The 20,215-nt window shown below is 29.0% G+C and overlaps 2 protein-coding genes across 2 annotated transcripts; both read left to right on the top strand.

The window, feature by feature from the left end:
* Positions 1–84: 84 nt before the first annotated feature.
* Positions 85–13,465, top strand: LOC120270360. The gene is made up of 3 exons (XM_039277359.1): positions 85–252; positions 11,649–12,023; positions 12,219–13,465. Exons 1-3 carry the CDS (start codon positions 85–87, stop codon positions 12,426–12,428), a joined length of 753 nt encoding a protein of 250 aa, XP_039133293.1. The 3' UTR covers positions 12,429–13,465.
* An 88-nt stretch (positions 13,466–13,553) lies between these two features.
* Positions 13,554–16,919, top strand: LOC120270359. Its single transcript, XM_039277358.1, has 6 exons — positions 13,554–14,989; positions 15,105–15,247; positions 15,962–16,049; positions 16,219–16,303; positions 16,471–16,533; positions 16,635–16,919. The coding sequence occupies exons 2-6, from the start codon at positions 15,211–15,213 to the stop codon at positions 16,917–16,919; spliced, it is 558 nt and encodes a 185-aa protein (XP_039133292.1). The 5' UTR covers positions 13,554–14,989; positions 15,105–15,210.
* The last annotated feature ends 3,296 nt before the right edge of the window (positions 16,920–20,215 follow it).

Genomic DNA, 20,215 nt, shown 5'->3' with positions numbered 1-20,215 from the left:
GCATGTATGTTTTTTTGCAACAATGGCAGGAGGCACACAAGAACTTTCCCAAGCTTTTACCCATGTCAAAGCAAGCTTGCATCCATGGGTTTTTTCAAATGCAATGTTGATGCTGCTATATTTGAACCTCAAAACTATAGTGCGTTAGCATTTGTTATTCATGATCATATGGGAGAATGCAAGTATGCATACCATGCTGCTATACCAGGTATTACTCATTCTCTGATGGTAGAGGCAATTGGTTTTAGAGAGGTACTAAGTTGGCTAAAAAGTTCTCAATTTACCAAGGTCATAGTGGAGTCTGACTGCTTACTGTTCATCCAAGTTTTATCCCAGCTTCATGACAAAAGTTCCTATTTTTATAATATTGTTGATAATTGTCGAGTATTGCTCAAGGAGTTATCCTTCATGTAATTTCATTTTGTTAGACGGTCAGCAAATTTTGCAGCCCATTATCTTGCTCGGGCGGTAAATTCTCAAGCTGTCCACTAGGAGTGGTTTTCCTCTCCCCCAATTTTATGTGACGTTCTGATATCTGATTTTCAATAAATTATTTTCCTTTAAAAAAAAAACTAAAAACTAAATGTTAATAGTAGAGATATGCATTTTAAAAATAAAATGACATAGAACAAAATAAGAAACAAACCAAAGATAAATGTATGCACCAAAATGGACATCCAACTCAGTCCTCATATCCAAAATATCTACAAGCCTTTGCTTCTATGGAAGCCATCCCAAACAATGAGTACTCAAATACAAAATAAAAATGACCCCAAAAATTTTTTAAAAAAAACAGTTATTGCGTATGTCTCTCAAATGCGCCTCGTTTTTTGGAATCTTGTATTTCTACAAAACTTACCCAAATGTGTAACAATTAATATAGTTTTTATCAATAATTATTTACATATATAGGAATGAATATCACTTTCTTTTTTTTTCGTTAGTTTACCTTTAATATTGTTTAATATTTACAACAATGTCATTAACTTCTTAATTAAATCATTTTGTTATGTAAAAGAAATCTAAATATTAACAATTATTGACTAATAAAGTATATATATATATTGAACAATGTGGACAAGTCACCCACCATATTTATATCTCAATCATATATTGAGAGGAAGTAAACCTTCAACCTCTTATATGGGAGTTAAGTGTTGTACTTGCTCGAACATTTCTACCATGTCTCTTATTTTCAAGTGTTTATATAATAAAATTTTATTATATTTGGAAAATCATTATAAACTTTAATAATAAGTTGTTTATATGTTTTTTATTTATTTTTTATTTTTTAAAAAGGTCACAAGTGCCTATCTGTCCTTATGGTGTGCAAGTTGGTTACGAAATCACTTGTGAGTTAATTCCTCTAACAAGAATTCGAATCCTCATCACTCTACACGCCACATGGAAAACTTATTTTGTTACCCCTAACTACTTAAACTAGGTGGCTTTGACATATGTTAAGATGGGCAGAAATTTTAGTTTAATTTTTTTTTATTTTTATTTGTTCAAAAAATGAATGTATTCATATTTAACAAAGCTATTGATGACTTAGCTTTATCATTACAAACTTATCTTTCCAAATTACTATAAATTAAAGTGATGAACTTTTAATATTAATTATGATATTATTCTTTATTTCTAAAATTTATTTTCACTCATGTTACATCATCCTATTTTTTTAAAAATAAAGATATGTTTTCCACTTATTCACATTATAAGCATAAAAAAGTCATGAACCATTCTAATAAACATATGCATGTCATTAGGGGTGAGAAAAAAAAACTCTGATTCTGTGATCCAATGATCTGATCCGGTATTTAATTTTTGACCCCAATTTTTTAAGTACCAAATTTGAAAAACAGATTCGAAAATAGAAGAATTTAAGTCGATCCAAAATCCAAAGGAGGTTCATGGCCAAGGGTAAGGATGTCAAAGTCAGAGTTATTTTGAAATGCGCTGGTTGTGTCCGAAATGGTATCAATAAAGAATTGCCGTGTGTACATTACTATGGGTGGATAGCGGGGATCGAACCCCCATCTTCTCCTTGGCAAAGAGAAATTTTACCATTCAACCATATCAAGTACTCGATCCAAATTTTTAAGATGAAAATCGGATCGGATATGGGTCAAAAGAAAATAAAAACTTGGTACCCGAATTCGATCCGGTTTTAGTATATTCTTTTATATATATATATATATATATATATATATATATATATATATAAATTTAAATTATATATGGACTAAAATGTAAAAAAAAATCCAAATTCATAATCTAATCTCCTTAATAAGCTAAATTTTACTATGGTTAAAAGTTAAAAAAATTCAAATCCCTAATTTAATTAATTTATAGTTATATATATAATAAATTTTATTTTTACAGGGGTAAAAAAAAAACCAATTCCTTGATCCAATCCCTTTAAAATATAGTATTTTTTAGTTCTTCTTGTCTAGTTCTCATCACCCCACGTTGTTTCTCTAGCTTCATTATACTTTTATTTAATTATTAATTTTATTAAAATCAATAATAATATTATTAATTTCTATTTGTTTTCCTCTAATATCTCATAAGTTTCAATAGTTTATTATTAACAATTTAATGAATTCCTCCACCAAAAAAAGGTTGTATACTTCTCATCAAAATGTTCCTTTGCGCCATAGACTTTGTTCCTATATAGCAAATAAATATTTAAAAATTTATATAAAAAAGAAAAACCACGATGACCTTATCACACATGTTGCATGATTAACAATATGAATGTAGCACACTTTTTACAATAGATATATAATTAAAAAACATTTTCAAGATAATTTTGTATTAAACAATATAAATAATTGTTATATTCTTTAAACATATGTAAATAAAATACAAAGAAGAGTTTATCTAAAATAAATTTTAATTGAGATTTAACTAAAATAACAATTAATAATATATATATTTAAAAAATAACTCACAAAATCACTATTCATATAAATTTCAGACCAAATGTGGTGAAGTTAAGGAAAAAACATATATATAAAGATAGAGTTGCTTATTACTATTTGTTTAATATGAAAATTTTGATTTAAAATCATAGTATTTTCTGTAAAAGTGTTTATTTTTAAATTTCTAGAGGACATAGATTTTAACCATTGAAATCCCATTAAAATTTATATTTTAATCGTTAAAAAGAAATTAGAGCATAGAAAATTCACGTGATAGAAGAAAAATAAGCTCAATGAAAATATAGATTTTAATGGGTTTGACAATTAAAAGTTATGTTAAAGAAAATTAAAATTAAAAATATAAAACTTTTTTGTTTATCCCATTATTTTGGTTTTAACTGATTTAGTTGATAAAAAAAATCCTATATTATATGTTCATACGTACAAATTGTATAATAAAAGTAGCTTAATTAAAAAAATAAATTTGAGCAAATGAAACTTTTAATTTAAATTTTTACAAATCATAATGTTCTCTGATATATATTCTTAGGATATTTCCATGTTGGGTTTTTAAATATATACCTGTTAAAATTATTTATCTGTGTTTGTTCAATCAAGATCTATTTAATAAGTTTATTTAAAATGTATTTCTAATTTGAGAAGTCGTTTGAAAATTTTAATTTAAATAAGATTATTTTTAATTATATGGTATCACGAAACTGAATATTAAGTTTTCATGCATTCATAAACCGTTGCCACCAAACTTTAGGTAAATAAATAAATTAATTTCTCAAATCATTACAAATTTACAATGATGTTATATTTAACAAGTTTTTAAATATACAAATTTTGGGCTTGTCCACTAGTAATTATTCGTGTTTGTGATTGAGAGGTCTCGAGATTGAGTTGGAATATCTCTCATTCTCCCCTCTAGGGTTGCATGATGAGGGGTTTATGCTCAAGAGGTCAGTTCTTGTCGACTTTATGAAAAAAATATATTTTTTTAATAACATAAATGTATTCTATTTTTTATAAACTATAAATTTAAATTTTATGTACTCATAAATTTTAATAACCATAAGACAATATAAAATATTAAACCAAAAATCCTATACACAAATTCCAAAGTCATAAACCCTAAATACTAAACTTTAAGTGGATGTATATAAATGAAAAGAAATTAAAAAAAATAATAAATGATATGGATGCCAACTTAGCAATCATTTAGAAAGTTATTCAGGAACTATTTCATGTCAATTATTCAATAAAATTTTCGAAATTAATATTTTCAATTTCAAATCCATATAAGATTCAATTTTAAATGAAACAAATATGCAAAAAAATAAAAAAAAATTTAAAAATTCAAAAATTTAAAAATTTAAAATAAAAAATAAAACATCACAATCTTGTCAGAAGTGGAGGGAAGTTTTAGTATGATAATTTTTGACTTGATATATTAATAGAGTTCAAATACAAAAAAACAAACTTCTCTTACAAGTTAATGGACACAAAATTTAGGTTAGTAAAAAAACATAATATTCGAAGATTGAAGATATTAAAACTCAAGAAACTCAAATGCAAAAATCAAAATAGTTAAGTCAGTGACTCAATGACATAAGAAAGTTATAATTTGGAAATGCATATATCAACTGAAGATTTAAAAATACTGAAAAGTCAAGATTTGGAAATCTCAAGTAAATGGTAAACACAAATTTAAAATAACAAGATACGACGAAGTTAAAGACCAAAAGAACTTCTCCAAAATCTAAAAAATCCCTCAAAACCTTGAATATTTCACACTCATAAGAAAATCTTTGTCATCAAACAACTCAAAAACAAATTAAGCCTGTGATTTGCAAACATACAAAAACTCCAAAAGGTTAAAAAAATAAAATAAAAGGGCTTGTCGTCACTAATAATCAAGAAAAACAAAAGGGTCGCATGCTCTTACTTATGAAGTTATAAGAGACTCAAATCAATTGAAGATAAAAGAAGTATGAAAAACATGGCTTATAGTCTTAGTATCTATATTCAAGTCCATATATATTTTACTTCATAAAATTAATTTGTTATTTTATTTTATTTTATGTTGTTTCTCTGTTGCATTTGATGCTAATCAAATGTTTATATGATAAAATATGAGATAATTGTATTTTTAATGAAAATCATGAACCCAAAAACTATAAATAATGAAAAATTGATTTATGGTTTATTACTTTTGACAATTCAACCTCAATAAAACTGTGCATTAAAAGACAGTTTCTATATTCATCAATACATAACTAAATGTCATACAAGAAAATTAAAATAATTTATATTTACTTTAATATTTTCATGGAAGATAATAAATTTGATTTGATTGCTGAGATTATTGTATTCTATATCTAAAACTTGATAAAGATAATTCATATTTAAATATTTTATTATTAAATAGAACAGAATAGAAAGAATACATTATAATCTTTTTTATGATAAATTTTAATAAAATAATACATTGCAGCTATAAAAGCTCATAATTATGACTTTAAATTTTGATTTGTTAAATATTATGATCAAATGCTGTTGTAATTGCCAAATCTTAGCTTTAACCCTTGATCAAATGGTCATCTTATCTATATATTAACAAATATTGTTTAATAATTTAGATTTGAAATTCATGTGTTATAAATATATTATTAATACTTAATATTGATTTTTCTCTGATATCTCATACCTTCTTCGGATTTAATACAGATAATTTTTTTAGTTAATTTCTTCATAAACAATTGATTGTAAATTTCTCATCAATTTGTTTTTTTTCAAATTTATAAACAATTATGACAAACTTATCATAACAGTTGTGTGATTAACCTTGTAAGAACAATACATTTAATCACATAAATCTTATATATTTACTCTTAAAAAAATATAGTAAAAGAACATATTCCATTTAAAATTAATTTTGCATTAAACTACATGCATTCACATAATTAAAAACCTAATTTCATAGTGGGCTTTTAGTTAAAAGAAATATACATAAATTTATTTATTTATTTATTATAATAATCTATACATCTATATATACTATTAAAGTATAAACTGTTTTGAGAGTGTTTTAAAGAATAATTTTAAGTATTTTGATCATATTTAAATTTATATTAAATATGGTATTAATAATTTAAATTTTTAATTTCTTAATAAATGTTTATAAAACTTTTCAAAACTAAGATATACCAACAGTTTACGTTTAAAGGGTTATTTATCATATTTATATTTATATTTATATTTATATGGTATTAATAATTAAAAATTTTAATTGCTTAATAAATGTTCATAAAACTTTTTAAAACTAAGGTATACAAATAGTTTCAGTTCAAAGGTGTTATTTATAATTATTATTTTACCTGTTTTCACAGAACCGGCTCAATCCTGTTAAACCTGGATGGGTCATATAAAAAAAATGGTGTGGAAAATTGACCTAATTGACCCTATCGGGTACCTGGTTGAACATGGCATCCGGTTTGATCAAACATAGTCAACTAGGAGAATATGCATAAAATTTATTTTTTATTTTTAATGTTGTGTTTTTCCTTAAATTTGTATTTTAAATTATATTAATTACCATGATATATTTGTTGGATTTATTTGAAGTATTAAATTTATATTTATAAATTAAAAGAAAGATTAATTATCTGTTGAACTTTTGTATTATTGTTTTTCATATTTTTAGTAATTTATAATACATCTTATATATATATATATATACACACACAACTAAACTTATACAAATATATATTATATTCATGAACTGTTCAACCCCGATTTTTCCATTGACCCATGACTCAGGAGCATTCCCAGGTTGCACTCCAGGGTCTAGTTTCAAACTTTGCTAGTTACTCCTTAACCATGTATTGGGAGGGAGTTGAACAATTAACCTTGTGTATGGAAGCATCAGAGTTAAATATTTTACAGCTCAGCTATTATGATGGTGGCTTTGATAAAGTGGACAATTAAGCCATTTGCCTCAATTCATGTTTTGAAAGTGTTGATCTCTTAATCTTCCATCCTTCTAATACGAAGGTGATTAGTTTCTAGATCTTAATCCATTTAACATATTTACTAGTATACTTTTCAAAATAAGATAATTCACTTTTTATGCATATGTTACAACAACTATAAAGCTAATAATTTTTATTTTTATTTTTTGTACTTAAAAAATCTAAATTAGTATTTTAAAAGTTTTTTAGATGTATATATAGGGTCCGTTTAGTGGACATGATAGGATATGGATGGATATGATATGAGAACCGGATAAAAATAGGAAAGGATATGGATATGACAAGCCCATATCCTATCTTATGTTTGATGCACACCTGATAAGCCACTAGATAACATTATGTTATCCTATTTTACATTTGAAGTGGACCGGATAATAACAGAATATGATATGAATGATATGTGATATGTAAATAGACAAAATTACCCTTTATAATATAGTTATATATTCTTTTTAAAATAGACTTTTGGATTTATTCCTTAATGATTTAGTTATCGGTAAATTTATTAGTTTTATTATTTTTTTTTAAAAAAAATGAATAACCTATAAATAATGTTCACAAATTAATATATTGATTGCAATATCACCTATTTGCGGAAATTATAATTCATACCTATTTCGCAAAAGAAAATCATACACAAAAACATCAATATAGCACAATAAATAGATCAAATAAAATCAATTTGGAAAAAAAAATCATCCAACTAGAGAAACTAAAAATAAAATATTGTAAAAAAACAGACTAAGATAAACAAATAACCTATTCAAGCACAAAATCGACAAAGAACCCTTCAACTACTCCGGATGCGAAAAACCCTATTTAAAATAGTAAAATTAATGTCATTTCTAGTTGTTGACAAGCCTTTGTCTCAAACATTGGGTTTTAAAGATCAAAAGAAGGGATACAATGAAACAATAAATGGGGGAGGCATACCACATTATAGGGCAAAATAGTAAATTTAATTTTTTATCATATCCTACATGTTTCTATCATGACTCTTTCCACAGGATTAATTATCATGTGACCACAGGATAAAGTGCTCCAATAGGATATGACTATCATATCCTATTGACACACAAAACAAAGGATAATAGTAGGATATAATAGTCTATCATATTCTATCGACCTTATCATGTCCGCCAATCGAGCCCATAGATTACTTCATAATTAATTTTATGAAAAAATATCAATACTAATATTATTAATTTGTATTGGTTTTCCTTTAGCATCTCCTTCTTTTAATTATCATCACTAAACAAATTTTTAATTGGGAAATTCATTTATAGATATGTCCTTACAAATAGCATATTTACACACATATATATATACCCCAATTTCCTCGTGTTATACCCTGAGCCAATGCAGTTAGGGGTGGCAATGTAATAGGTGCATGTGAAACAATAGAGTTATGAAATCCAAACATGTTTATAATTGTAAGATCCCCTAATAATAATAATAATAATAATAATAATAATAATAATAATAATAATAATAATAATAATAATGTTTAGGGCTAAATATATAATTTAATTAAATTCTAGGGGTATATATGAATAAAAAAACACACACACACACACACACATATATATATATATATATATATATATATATATATATATATATATATATATATATATATATATATATAAGGTTCTTAACCTAAATCCATTCTTTTATTTTCTTTGCAAAACAACCAATTTTTCCCATCTAGATCTCACAAATTTTCACTTCTCCTTATTATATCATTAGGAAGATATATATATATATATATATATATATATATATATATATATATATTGGATTAATTATGGGGTAGTTAAATTTGTTTAATAGATCTAAAAATTTATTTTGATATTTAAAGAAAAGCCCATAAATAACTCAAATTGGTCGTAAGCAAAAGATTAATAAACATCATTGTATTCATATGATCAAGTAAAGATTAGAATTTATTTGAGTATGTGTGTTTGGTAATGAGTGAGCAAAAAAAGGGTTAAGTAGAGGGTGCATAAACTTCGGTTTAGTCTTGGGCGAGAGTTAAATAATTTATTTATGCTTATATAGGATTGTATATTTGATTATGTCAATTTATATATATTTGCTTGAGTTGTTGGATTGAGTAATTGCTTTAAGTGCTTTACATATAAATATATGTTGATGCATGTTTCAACATGTAAACACACACACACAGATATATATATATATGATGATGAATTTATTTAGATTGAGAGATTTCTTTGTAATATTAAGTACAATGTTGTTTTTGGATTGATGGCATGTTAAAATTCATGTTGTCATAAGATTTAAAAAAATAAATTATTCTGTTTGAAATGTAGGTGTGTTGAAAGAAGATAATAAAAAATATGTCATAGAGCGAGATTAGTTTGATGTTAAGATGTGAGATGTGAAATAATTGGAAAGAATAGATGTTTAGTGCTTGCCTAGATTGGGTATGTCCTTTGGCCTGAATATAAGCAACGATAGGGTGTCATGCCCATATAGGCGATAATAACAGTACCTGAGATTGATAATATTGGATATGTGTCCATATAAGCGACAATAGCGTATACTGAGGGAGAGAGATATGACCACTAGACCAGAGGCTGATCCTATACATTTTTGTGGGGTCAGATGACCCCATCAAAATTTTTAAAATTTTTAATTATATATATATTATTTAAAAATAGTAGATTGACCCCGTTATTTTGAAATATTGGGGGTAACTTTAGTCTTTTTAAGATAGGTTTCATCGATATATTATATATATAATAATAATATAATATAAAGCTGATTTAGGAAAGAGTAGAAAAGGTAACATTTGTTTTAGTCTTTAGTCTTTACTCTTTCCCAAATCTCAAGCTTTCTTTTCTTTCTCTTTAGCCCTTCTCTCCTTGGTCCCTCCCAGTTAAGCTCTCAAAACTCAAAAGTTTAAATCTCTTTCAAAAAATTTTCATCAAGCCACCCACCAGACAATCTAGACCACCACCATTCTGATTTCTGAGAGTGATGTAAGCACTCTTCACCATCTCTTAATTAGCGCTTTCTTTGATTGCTAACCCGATTAAATCATTGGACATACTTTGATATGTTAAGTAGGGCCCACATAAATAAATCGGAATAAGAGATGACAATAGAGAATATGATACATAATTTGAGATCTTTAGATTGGTATGATTGATTGTGCATATTATTTGATTGTTCATATTATTTGACTGTTCATATTATCTATTATAAGAATTTAATTGATATGGATAATTGCATGTTATTAAGATTATCTATATGATTGTATAAATATTGTACTTACTGAGTCGACAGCTCACCTCTTGCCACCCATTTTCAGTAGTAGACTATGAAGGTTCCATTTTGGTTAGCAGTAGTCATTTACTCTATTAATCAGGTTAGCCATCACATGGAGGCTCATTCCACTCTACATTATGATAGTTATTGTTTTATTAAGTTAGATTTATTACTTTAGGTTGAATGCAATAATTTATAAAACCTAGAATTGTTGATGTTTGGGTTTTGTGAGACATTATGCTAGCTTATTTATTTATTCATTCATTTATTTGATAAATGCTATAAAAAAAAAGGGTGGTATAGAAATTTTCAAAGCCAATCACATTGTATTTGAACCTATATATCATATTCCTTTAATATTTTGCTGCATTATCAGACCCATTAGATCATATTTTTTCCATAGTTTGCCAGACTATTAGATCTACTATGTTGTCATATTCATTGGATATAATCTGCTTTAGTTTGCCGTATTACTATACCACTATGACATACTATAAGATCAATGAGATCATAATCCTTTCTTACTTTGCCATTTTGTTAGACCCATTAGATCATATTCTTTCTACTGTTTGACACATTGCTTAATCGTAGAAATGAGTATGTCAATGTAATGGATGTAGAAGTTATAGTGGAATGACAACATAGTGTGAGAAGTCAAAATAGTGGAGAGGGAGAAATGGAAAACATAAACAAAAATGAATTAAAGATTTAAATACAAGAAGAAAAAACAATAGAAAAAAGAACATGTCCAATAAAGAAGAAAGAGAAGATCAACAGTAGAAAAGTGAAAACAAAAAATAGAATGGGGAAATCGCGCTACAAAGAAAAACGCTTATTCATGACACATAAATTTCATGACACGTAAAAAATATCGAAAATTATGCATACAAATTACAACAATAAATGACAAAAACCAAAAACGTCTAGAAAAAAATCTAATCATATTCAGAAAAACGACTCATCCTGAAACGTCGCGAAAAATACGTCACAAAAATTTTCGAGCGTCCAATATGTAATTAATTCATGACACAAATCATGATACATAATTTGAATGATTTATCTAGGCTCAGAAAACGTATTGCAAAAAGTTTGAGCTTATTATTTTAAAAACTATATGAAAAACAATAATAAAAAAAGGAACATTCATAAAAATAATAATAATAAAAACAAGGAAAGAAAATGACCTATAAGCAATGTTATCATACCAAAAATTAAAAGCCTCCAACTCAATCCATAAATATCCCCTTCCATATAATTTTACTTATATTTAATAATATTCATCCGTTTATATATATACATTATTTTTTTTAAAAAAATCACTGTTTAATTAAAACAAATTAGGTATCATAATTAAATTAAATTAATAATAATTTAATAATATAATAAAAAGATATTATATAATCTCCACCTTCTCAATCTCATCCCAAGCTTCTTCAACATCCTTGTCTTCCTCCTCCTCTTCGATCTCGCTTTGCCACTTTCCGCCCTCCACTCTCAGTCTCGTGCTTGGAGATCTGAAGCTCGCCATCAATGGTGTCTCCCCGGATCCTCCCTTCTTCTCTTATTCAGAAGCTCGCAGCCTTCAAAGACCCCGCTCCGATTCTTCCGATCTCATCCTCCTTCCCTCTCGACTCCTTCGCCTCCAATGCCCACAGCTCCGGATGACGATTTCGACTTTGGCGTCGACGGCGATGGCGCTTTTGAGGCCGTCGGTGGCCTCCTTGTTGATTCCGGCTGCGTTGAAGACTACGAAGAAGGCCGATTGGTATATCCCTAGCCATCTTGGATTTTGATTCTTGATTTTCAGGATTCTTGTTTTTGATTTCATATTGAAACTTTTTTTGCTTTGCTTTCTTTGAATTTTATATTAGGGCTTTAGAAATTCTAGAATCAGAGGTTTTTTGTAACAGAAATCCAAGAATTGGAGGTTTATTTTCGTTTTGGTTGTTTGGTAATGTAGGTTTGCTGCAAAATCTCGGAGAAGTTTGGCAAGCATGGGTTGGTGAAGCCTAAGGAAGCCATGCGGAGCCTAGGGACATCGCTGTGGATGTTTGATGTGATGGACGATGGTGAACCTGTAAAGAAAAAGGTTGAGTTGTTGGATGGTCCTGTGTTGACTGAACGCGATGGAGTGAAGCTCAAGAGAAGAAAGCGGAAAGAGGAGAGATAGAGAGAGGTTCGCTTGTGCCATACTGATCTTTTCGTGGTAGCAGTTTATCTAGATGGGAGGATGATATAGAATTCAAATTTGATTTTCTTTTAGTGGTAGCAGTTTATCTACAAAGCAGGTATATACATGAGAGTACATTTATCAGCATTTGAATCTCTAATAATTTAGAGCCATATTGAATAAATAATGAAATAAATCTTTCAAATTGCCTGACCATTTCTGTGTGGGGAGAAGTTGATTTCTTTGATTATGAGTATAAAGAAACCTATATCTGTAAGCCATCCTTTGCCTTTTGTGACACACCTCAGTAAACTAACACTGGTACGTAATTATGAGTGTGCCAATGGTGTTGTATTCCTCCTACCGGGGTGGTACAAGAGGAGCCTGGGAGGTGAAAACCTTAAAAAATGTATGACATGCCCAGGTTGTTGCTATTCTTCTCTTCTTTATTACGCAAAGCAACATTTTCCTTAATATATTTCCAGAGTCACACACACACACAGAGGCCTCCATCTATTTCCTCTAATGCACACAACACTTTTATCCCACACAAAGCATCTTCATCACGTAGCTTACCTTGACATTGACTATAATCATGCATTTATGATACTTTTAAACTATCCTATCTAGTCTACTACTACTTTATTTCATTCAATCGAATTAGCTTTTTAATTTGGTTTCTTGCATGACCTTGCTTAATGAAACAATTTAATTGATGGGACTTCAAAATTATGCATGATTTGATATACAATTTTCTAAGTGACACTAAACCACAAACCTTCACTGTAACGTCACCCACTCATGTATGTTTTGCAAAATGGCCGGCTCTTTTATGATGATTGATGAGCGGCCTGGCCTGCCTCCAACTTGGTAATAACTTGTAGGATTTCCCAATTCTTATAGAAGAAGGATTAAAGGTACCAAACTTATTCATAAAGTTTGGAACATTATTTGTTTTACCTTTAAAATTTATATAAAAAATAATTTATTTTGATTTCTGAACTATACAAATTATTAGTTTTTCTTTTCTTTTTTTTTTTTGCCAGGATGAACTTCAAAGAAATGTTAATGTCCAAGAAATCCATCGTAGAACACTGTTTACTTCAGCTTCTTCAAAGGTATTGCCTAAAGTTATCTATGATCATAAGTAAAGAATACTTCACCACCATTGAGGTCTTATTCATGTGCATTGTTGCATTCTTTTCTTTTTTGAAGGACCATAGGATTTTTATTCTATGCTTTATCTTCTGCCTGCTATGCCAATTCTTCCCTACATGTATGATTATCCTCACTCCCTTCAATCTTTCAAGGACAAAATGTTAGTGTGGCCATCCTTATTGAAGACATTTGGGCCCATCAGCTTATATATCAAGAACACCTTCCTAATGTTATACTTTCTGGACAAGTATTCATAATTTAAAATTAAAAGAGCAAAATTAAGTGTGTTAGAAAAGATATTTACCATATCCACACAAATGCATCATTTGAAAAAGAGAAACTAAAAAGGCTGTAGTAAAAAGGGTTCTATCAAAGGGGTGAGCTTTATCTCTAAGGAATAACGTGTTATGGCTTTTCTTTCCGAGAAACATCAATCAGCTTCTTATATCTAAACTAATAATATTGTCCTTTATCAGGATCTATTTCCCTCAGATAATTGTTATATGGAACATATATTGATGCTTTGGAATGGTCACAGATGGTTTGTTGTTAAATATCTGCTAGGGTCTTCAGCCCAGTTATTTCTGTTTGCATGAATAATGCAATATCAGTGAGCTGGTTTTCTTGTTGATGTTGGTTATCTACTGTCTGGTTTTCAAGAAAACTACCAGTAGAAAATACAGGTCGGTCACTTGGTCCTTCAACATTGTGCTGTTTTGCAAGAAAATTGAAGAGGCTTGCTTTGCTTTTCCAGTTTAGGAACCAAAGGGCATGGCAGCCCTTTGTTTTGCAAAACGGTCATTGTTATACATACAAGTGCATTTTATGGTAGTAATTTTTGTAGTTTGAGAACTTGCGAGTTTCTTATCAGTTTTATTGCAATCAATGGCATCATTTCATAAGGATAATTTGGCACAGATTTGAATTAATCTGCAACCTGTGCATCATTTGATGGAACTAATAGATCCTGTGCAATACGTGAACTTCATATATATGGAAGCACCATTTTTAGTATATTCTACTGCACATCTTCTTTTGGTTTTTTCTTCAGAGTAGTGCTATTTTGTATTGGTAATCCATGCAATCGCTGTCAACTTTCCAGGGTCTTAGTTTCAGTCCAGAAATGCAGAAAAAGTCTACTAAATATTTTTCTGGAGGTGGTATATGCGAATAGCTCCAACACGTGCTTTATTCGTCGAGCTTGACTTGCTACTTCTTGATGAGCCTACGATAACTTTGATTGTGTTATATTGTAAACTCTTCTATTGGTTGATTAAATGAAAATCCTTTCTTTGTTATAGAATCATCTTGATCTTCATGGTGTGTTATGGCTGGAGTCCTACCTAGTGAAATGGCCAAAGGCGTTCATTGTTGTTTCTCATGCTAGGAAGTTCCTAAATACGGTATGTACCACATATCTTCTTCAGAATAAGCACAACAAACTCATAATACATCAGGAATATAATTTTAGAAGATTCTTCAGAAGTTTCTATAATGTCCTTATCAATGTCTTTTCAGGTAGTTACAGATATACTCCATTTACATAATCAAAAACTGATTGTTTATAAGGGAGACTATTATACCTTTGAAAGAACACGCGAGGAGCAGCTCCGAAATCAGCAGAATGCCTTTGAGACAAGTGAAAAGGCTAGAGCCCACATGTAGGTGTGATCTCTAGTTCCACCTTCAAGCAGTTAAATAGAGCTGCATGTTTTTTCTGGCATTTATGTTATGCATGTATTAGAAATGAGTATCATTTGGTTTATCAAGTAAAGTTTTAATCCCTGGCTCTATTCCAATTTTTTTTCCTATAAATATTAGAAAATAGTAAAGAGCATGCAAAGGAGCCCTATAGCTAGAGTAAGCTTTGTTTTGCTGCATGTTCACATCTGTTGTCAAGACATACTACTCTTGGAGGAGAATGAAAGATGGACTACATTGCAGGTGTTGCTATAATAAGGTGCTTTGGTTTTTCTGGTGATAAAGTATTGCCCAGTGTCCTGTTATTTTCCCTTCTGATAATAAAAGATTTGACTTTAGGGATTCATTAGTTTTGGAACGATGTTCATGATTCTTGTCACTTGGATTTAAAATTACTTGTATTTTGAAACTAGCATTACGTTTATTATTTTCTTGACAGGCATTTATTGATAAATTCTGTTATAATGCTAAATGCGCCTCTCTTGTCCAATCAAGAATAAAGGATCTGCCCTCATTGTCTTGTTCCCATTGTACTAAAATAATTACATTATATGGTGCTTGAGTACATAATCTATTCTTGATTATAATCAACTAAGTTTTAACCATTTTGGTCATAATGGGTGGTTTCCTTATTTTTGAAGTGAAACCTGTTTCTTTCTATTTGCTTCTTGCAGGGAGTACCAGAACAAAAACTACGAGCACACCTAGGTTCTTTTGGTGTCTCAGGCCATCTTGCACTTCAACCAATGTATACTTTGTCAGGTAACTTAGTTGGCATTTATTTTGATAGGCAAGAATTAGGGAATTGACTAATGACCTTGTCAAGCAAAGCTGCGAATTTGCCACTGAGCAAGCTCTTAACTATAAGAAATGTATATAATCATAATTTTTGGTTTGATGTTTGTTTTTCTAATGGATCTGCATTTTCCAGGTGGTCAGAAAGTAGAGTTGCATTCTCAAAAATCACTTTCAAGAAACCGCATATAATTTTGCTAGATGAGCCGTCAAATCATCTTGTAAGTGCCTGCAAATCTCCTGCCTTGACTCTTCAGCATGAGCTTAGAAAGCATGGTTGTGATATCCCAGCCTCAATTTTGATTGGAAAAAGATACTATGTTTATATGTACAATTTAAACTTAAACAAATGAGAAGAACGTAATTCAAAATTTGTGTTGTGTTTCAGGACTTGGATGCAGTTGGGGCACTTATCCAAGGCCTAGTCATTTTTCAAGGAGGGGTTCTGATGGTATATTCTTATCTCACTGAAACTCTTCATTTAAAGACCAAAAACTCAATTCCTTGCATAAATCACACAATTTCCCGACCTATTTGCTCAATGTTTTGTAGGTGAGCCATGATGAACACTTGATATCAAGCAGTATTTGCTCAATGATCCAAAACTCATTGCAATCATATATACTCGAGTTATTATTAAAATCTCTCTGTTCGCCATGTTTATTTTTCAAGATGGACAACAAGATTATACAAACTTGTCATTCTACTTCAATAAAAAATGAACTAGATTTTGTACTATTAGATGTTTTGACTATTTTATTTTGTATTGGATTGTTATTTTGGATGCTTATAGATCGGATTGTTTATTTTGCAATGTATTATAAAAGTTATTGTTGATGATTATAAGTTTGGCTTTAAAACAGGTTTGTAAAAATTGTTTCAAAATTATAGCAAATAATAAAAAATTGTATTGCATTTTTTTTCTTATGAATAATTAATTTGCGACAATAAAAATGTGTGCAAAATGTATAAAAAAAGTGCAACATAATTTGCAACACAACTTGCGACAATATAAATGTGTTGCAATATTTGTTACAAAAATTGTTACACAGTTGCAACACAAGTTGCGACACAAAAAGTTTTGCGACAATCAAAATGTATCGAAAGTTTTGTTGCAAAGAAAATTTCGATTTGCATACACCATTTGCGACACACAAAATACGTCGCAAATAACGTCGCATATCAACGCAAATCGAATTGCAAATATCTGTCTCGTACACTAAATGGATCGCGTGAAATTTGCAACGTTTTCTTTTTGTGTCGCAAATTTGCGACACATTTTTTTAAAATATCGCAAAAATTTGCGACATCTGAAACGTGACACATTTTATCTGCTACGCAGATTATGTCAGAAATGTGATACGCCACACTTTTTATTTATCGTGTCGTAAAAACTGTCACTAAATCTCGCTTTTTGTCAGAAGTCTGGGAAAGGGAAGGGGAGGAGAGAAAAAAAAAATTAAGGGCAATTTTTTTCTTTTTATTTAATAAAGAATTATTGAAATTTAAATTTTATGTCAGCATTGACTACGGACTCACTTAAAAAAACTGTAAATCTTTCATGCCAGTATACAAAGTACAAACTAAAGATCCTGTTTATCACTCTGAAGCTATTGAGCTCCTATTCTATCCTCCTTCATTCTTTAGAGAGGCTAGACACAAAATTCTAGTCCCATCCCCCAAATACATATAGAAAATTTGAAGCTTATGGGACACATGTTGGACCATCTTTTTGGATCATGTCTAGATGAGGTCGTTGTAGGTATATGTATCCTAGAGTATATGATCTTCAAATATTATTTAATAATTAGTTTTATAAAAAATCAATAATGTTATTATTTTTTTGGTTTTTCTCTAATACCTCAAATTTTTCAATAGTATATATTATAATTAATTTTTGGTAGTCCCTCCCAAAAACATGGTTATAAATTTCTCCTCAAAATGTTCCATTACAGCATAAAATTTGATCATATGTAGCAAACAAATATTTATATGAAATTATATAAAACCGTAACAACCTTATCACAAATATTATATGAGTGACATCATATGATGGGTCATATTATTACACAAATACTATACCCTATACCAAAAAAAATATGATGATGGAAAAATGTTTTTAAAATTTAATTTTATAATATATATATTATAATATGAACAAACCATTCATCTCAACCAATACTGTGAGAGTAAAGTGGTTACAATCATTCTAATGTTTTGATTATAACAATATATACAAAATAATTTATTATGTATGAAAATAAATATTTTTTTTCATCTTCATCATTATATTATCTTTTACATGGCCTCATCAAATGCGATATTTGTAGACATGGCCCTGAATATCAAGCATCTATTTCCCTTTGTTTACTCATAAAATTCTTTTATATTTACATCAATGTCTTTACTTTTGAGAGGTAACTTTGTTATTTTCATGACTTTTCAATTGTGAACTAATTGTTTATTACTTTATTTTAAAACTTATACAATATGAACCATTAATAGAAACACACACACACACACACATATATATATATATATATATATATATATATATATATATATATATATATATATATACCGACATAATAAAAAAAAAATTAAATTTTGGACATTTTAATAAAAACAATTTAAGAAATCAAACTTTTGATAAATAATTTATATTTTTATAATTATGCATTTTATTGATAATAAAATAAAATAAAAATATTATAAAATTTTATAAATTGGGTGCACCCAAGATAAATATAGAATTCTAGTATCACCTCGGACCTCCCAAAAACACACAACAAATTGGAACCATTTAATTGCAAGGTCAAACAATCATGATGGATATGATTCAGTTGCCCTCCCCACTCTACAACAAAAAACGTTATTTGCGACACAAAAAATTCAAACTGTGTCGCAAATCACAATTTGCAACACAATCTGCGACACAATAAAATGTGTCGCGTTTCAGATGTCGCAAATTTTTGCGACACTTTTGAAAAATGTGTCGCAAATTTTGCGATACAAAACGAAAATGTTGCAAATTTCATCGCAATTCATGTGTTTTTTGAGACAATGTTTGCTATTTAATTTGCAACAATATGTGACATTGTTTGCGACACAGTTTTTGTGTCGCAAATTGTGTTGCAATTGTGTGAAACTTTTTGTAACAAACCTTGCGATACATTTCTATTGTCGCAAATTGTGTTGCAAATTATATTGCAACTTTGTGAGACATTTTGCGACATTTTTTTGTCACAAATTATATCTCAAATTAATTTCATAACAAAAAAAGCTGGGACACGGTTTGTAATTATATACAATAATTTTGAAACATTTTTTACAAACCTATTTAAAAACCTAATTTACAATGCTCAACAACAACTTTTATAATATTTTGCAAAATAATCATTCAGATTTATAAGTATCCCGAAGAACAATTGAATACAAAATATAATAATCCAAACATCTAATACAACAAACCAATACAAAATGTAATAGTCCAAACAATGTTATGTGCAGTTTTCTTACTATGTCAATAGCATACCTTTCAAACTTTGGCCTGCTTCTGACAAAGAAATATAAGAGAATGTCTAGAACCTTTTCCGTGTAATAAGAAAATCATTACTCATGCTACGAACCACACTGTCCTCCAAAAGGATATCTACCATTGGATAAATAGCTACCATTGAGTGTCTTGAACTATATTCAACTCATAGAGTGTCTTAAATGCTACCATTGAGTTAGCAGTAAGCGTGGTGAGAAGCCCAATCAACCCCTGATGGTGAGCAATAAAACAGAGCTAGTAATAATCTGGCAAAGAGCAACAATGGAGAAGAAAATAGCACAATAGCATTCAATCCAAATAGTATACATTATAAGTAGACTGGCCAAGTGTCTTCCAACCATCCAAGGCTACCAACTTTAAACATGGTTAATAATTCTACGTTTGCAAAGTTCATCCAAGAGTGTGGGAGATTTACTAAAGCACTTTGTTATTTTAATCAAACACATAGCAGCAGTCTCTATAAGCTGTTACAGCAAAACAAGTATACATCTTTCGCATGCATGGCTAATAAGAAGAAATGCGTGGTCATGGCATTAATCCACCATTTCCAAGTCTATATCAAAGCATGCATCACCTT

The sequence above is a fragment of the Dioscorea cayenensis genome, chromosome 10 (genome assembly GCF_009730915.1).
Source record: "Dioscorea cayenensis subsp. rotundata cultivar TDr96_F1 chromosome 10, TDr96_F1_v2_PseudoChromosome.rev07_lg8_w22 25.fasta, whole genome shotgun sequence".
In the NCBI taxonomy this organism is placed as follows: Eukaryota; Viridiplantae; Streptophyta; class Magnoliopsida; order Dioscoreales; family Dioscoreaceae; genus Dioscorea; species Dioscorea cayenensis.
Note: the sequence above shows the minus strand (reverse complement) of the source record. Positions and strands in the feature narration are given on the sequence as shown.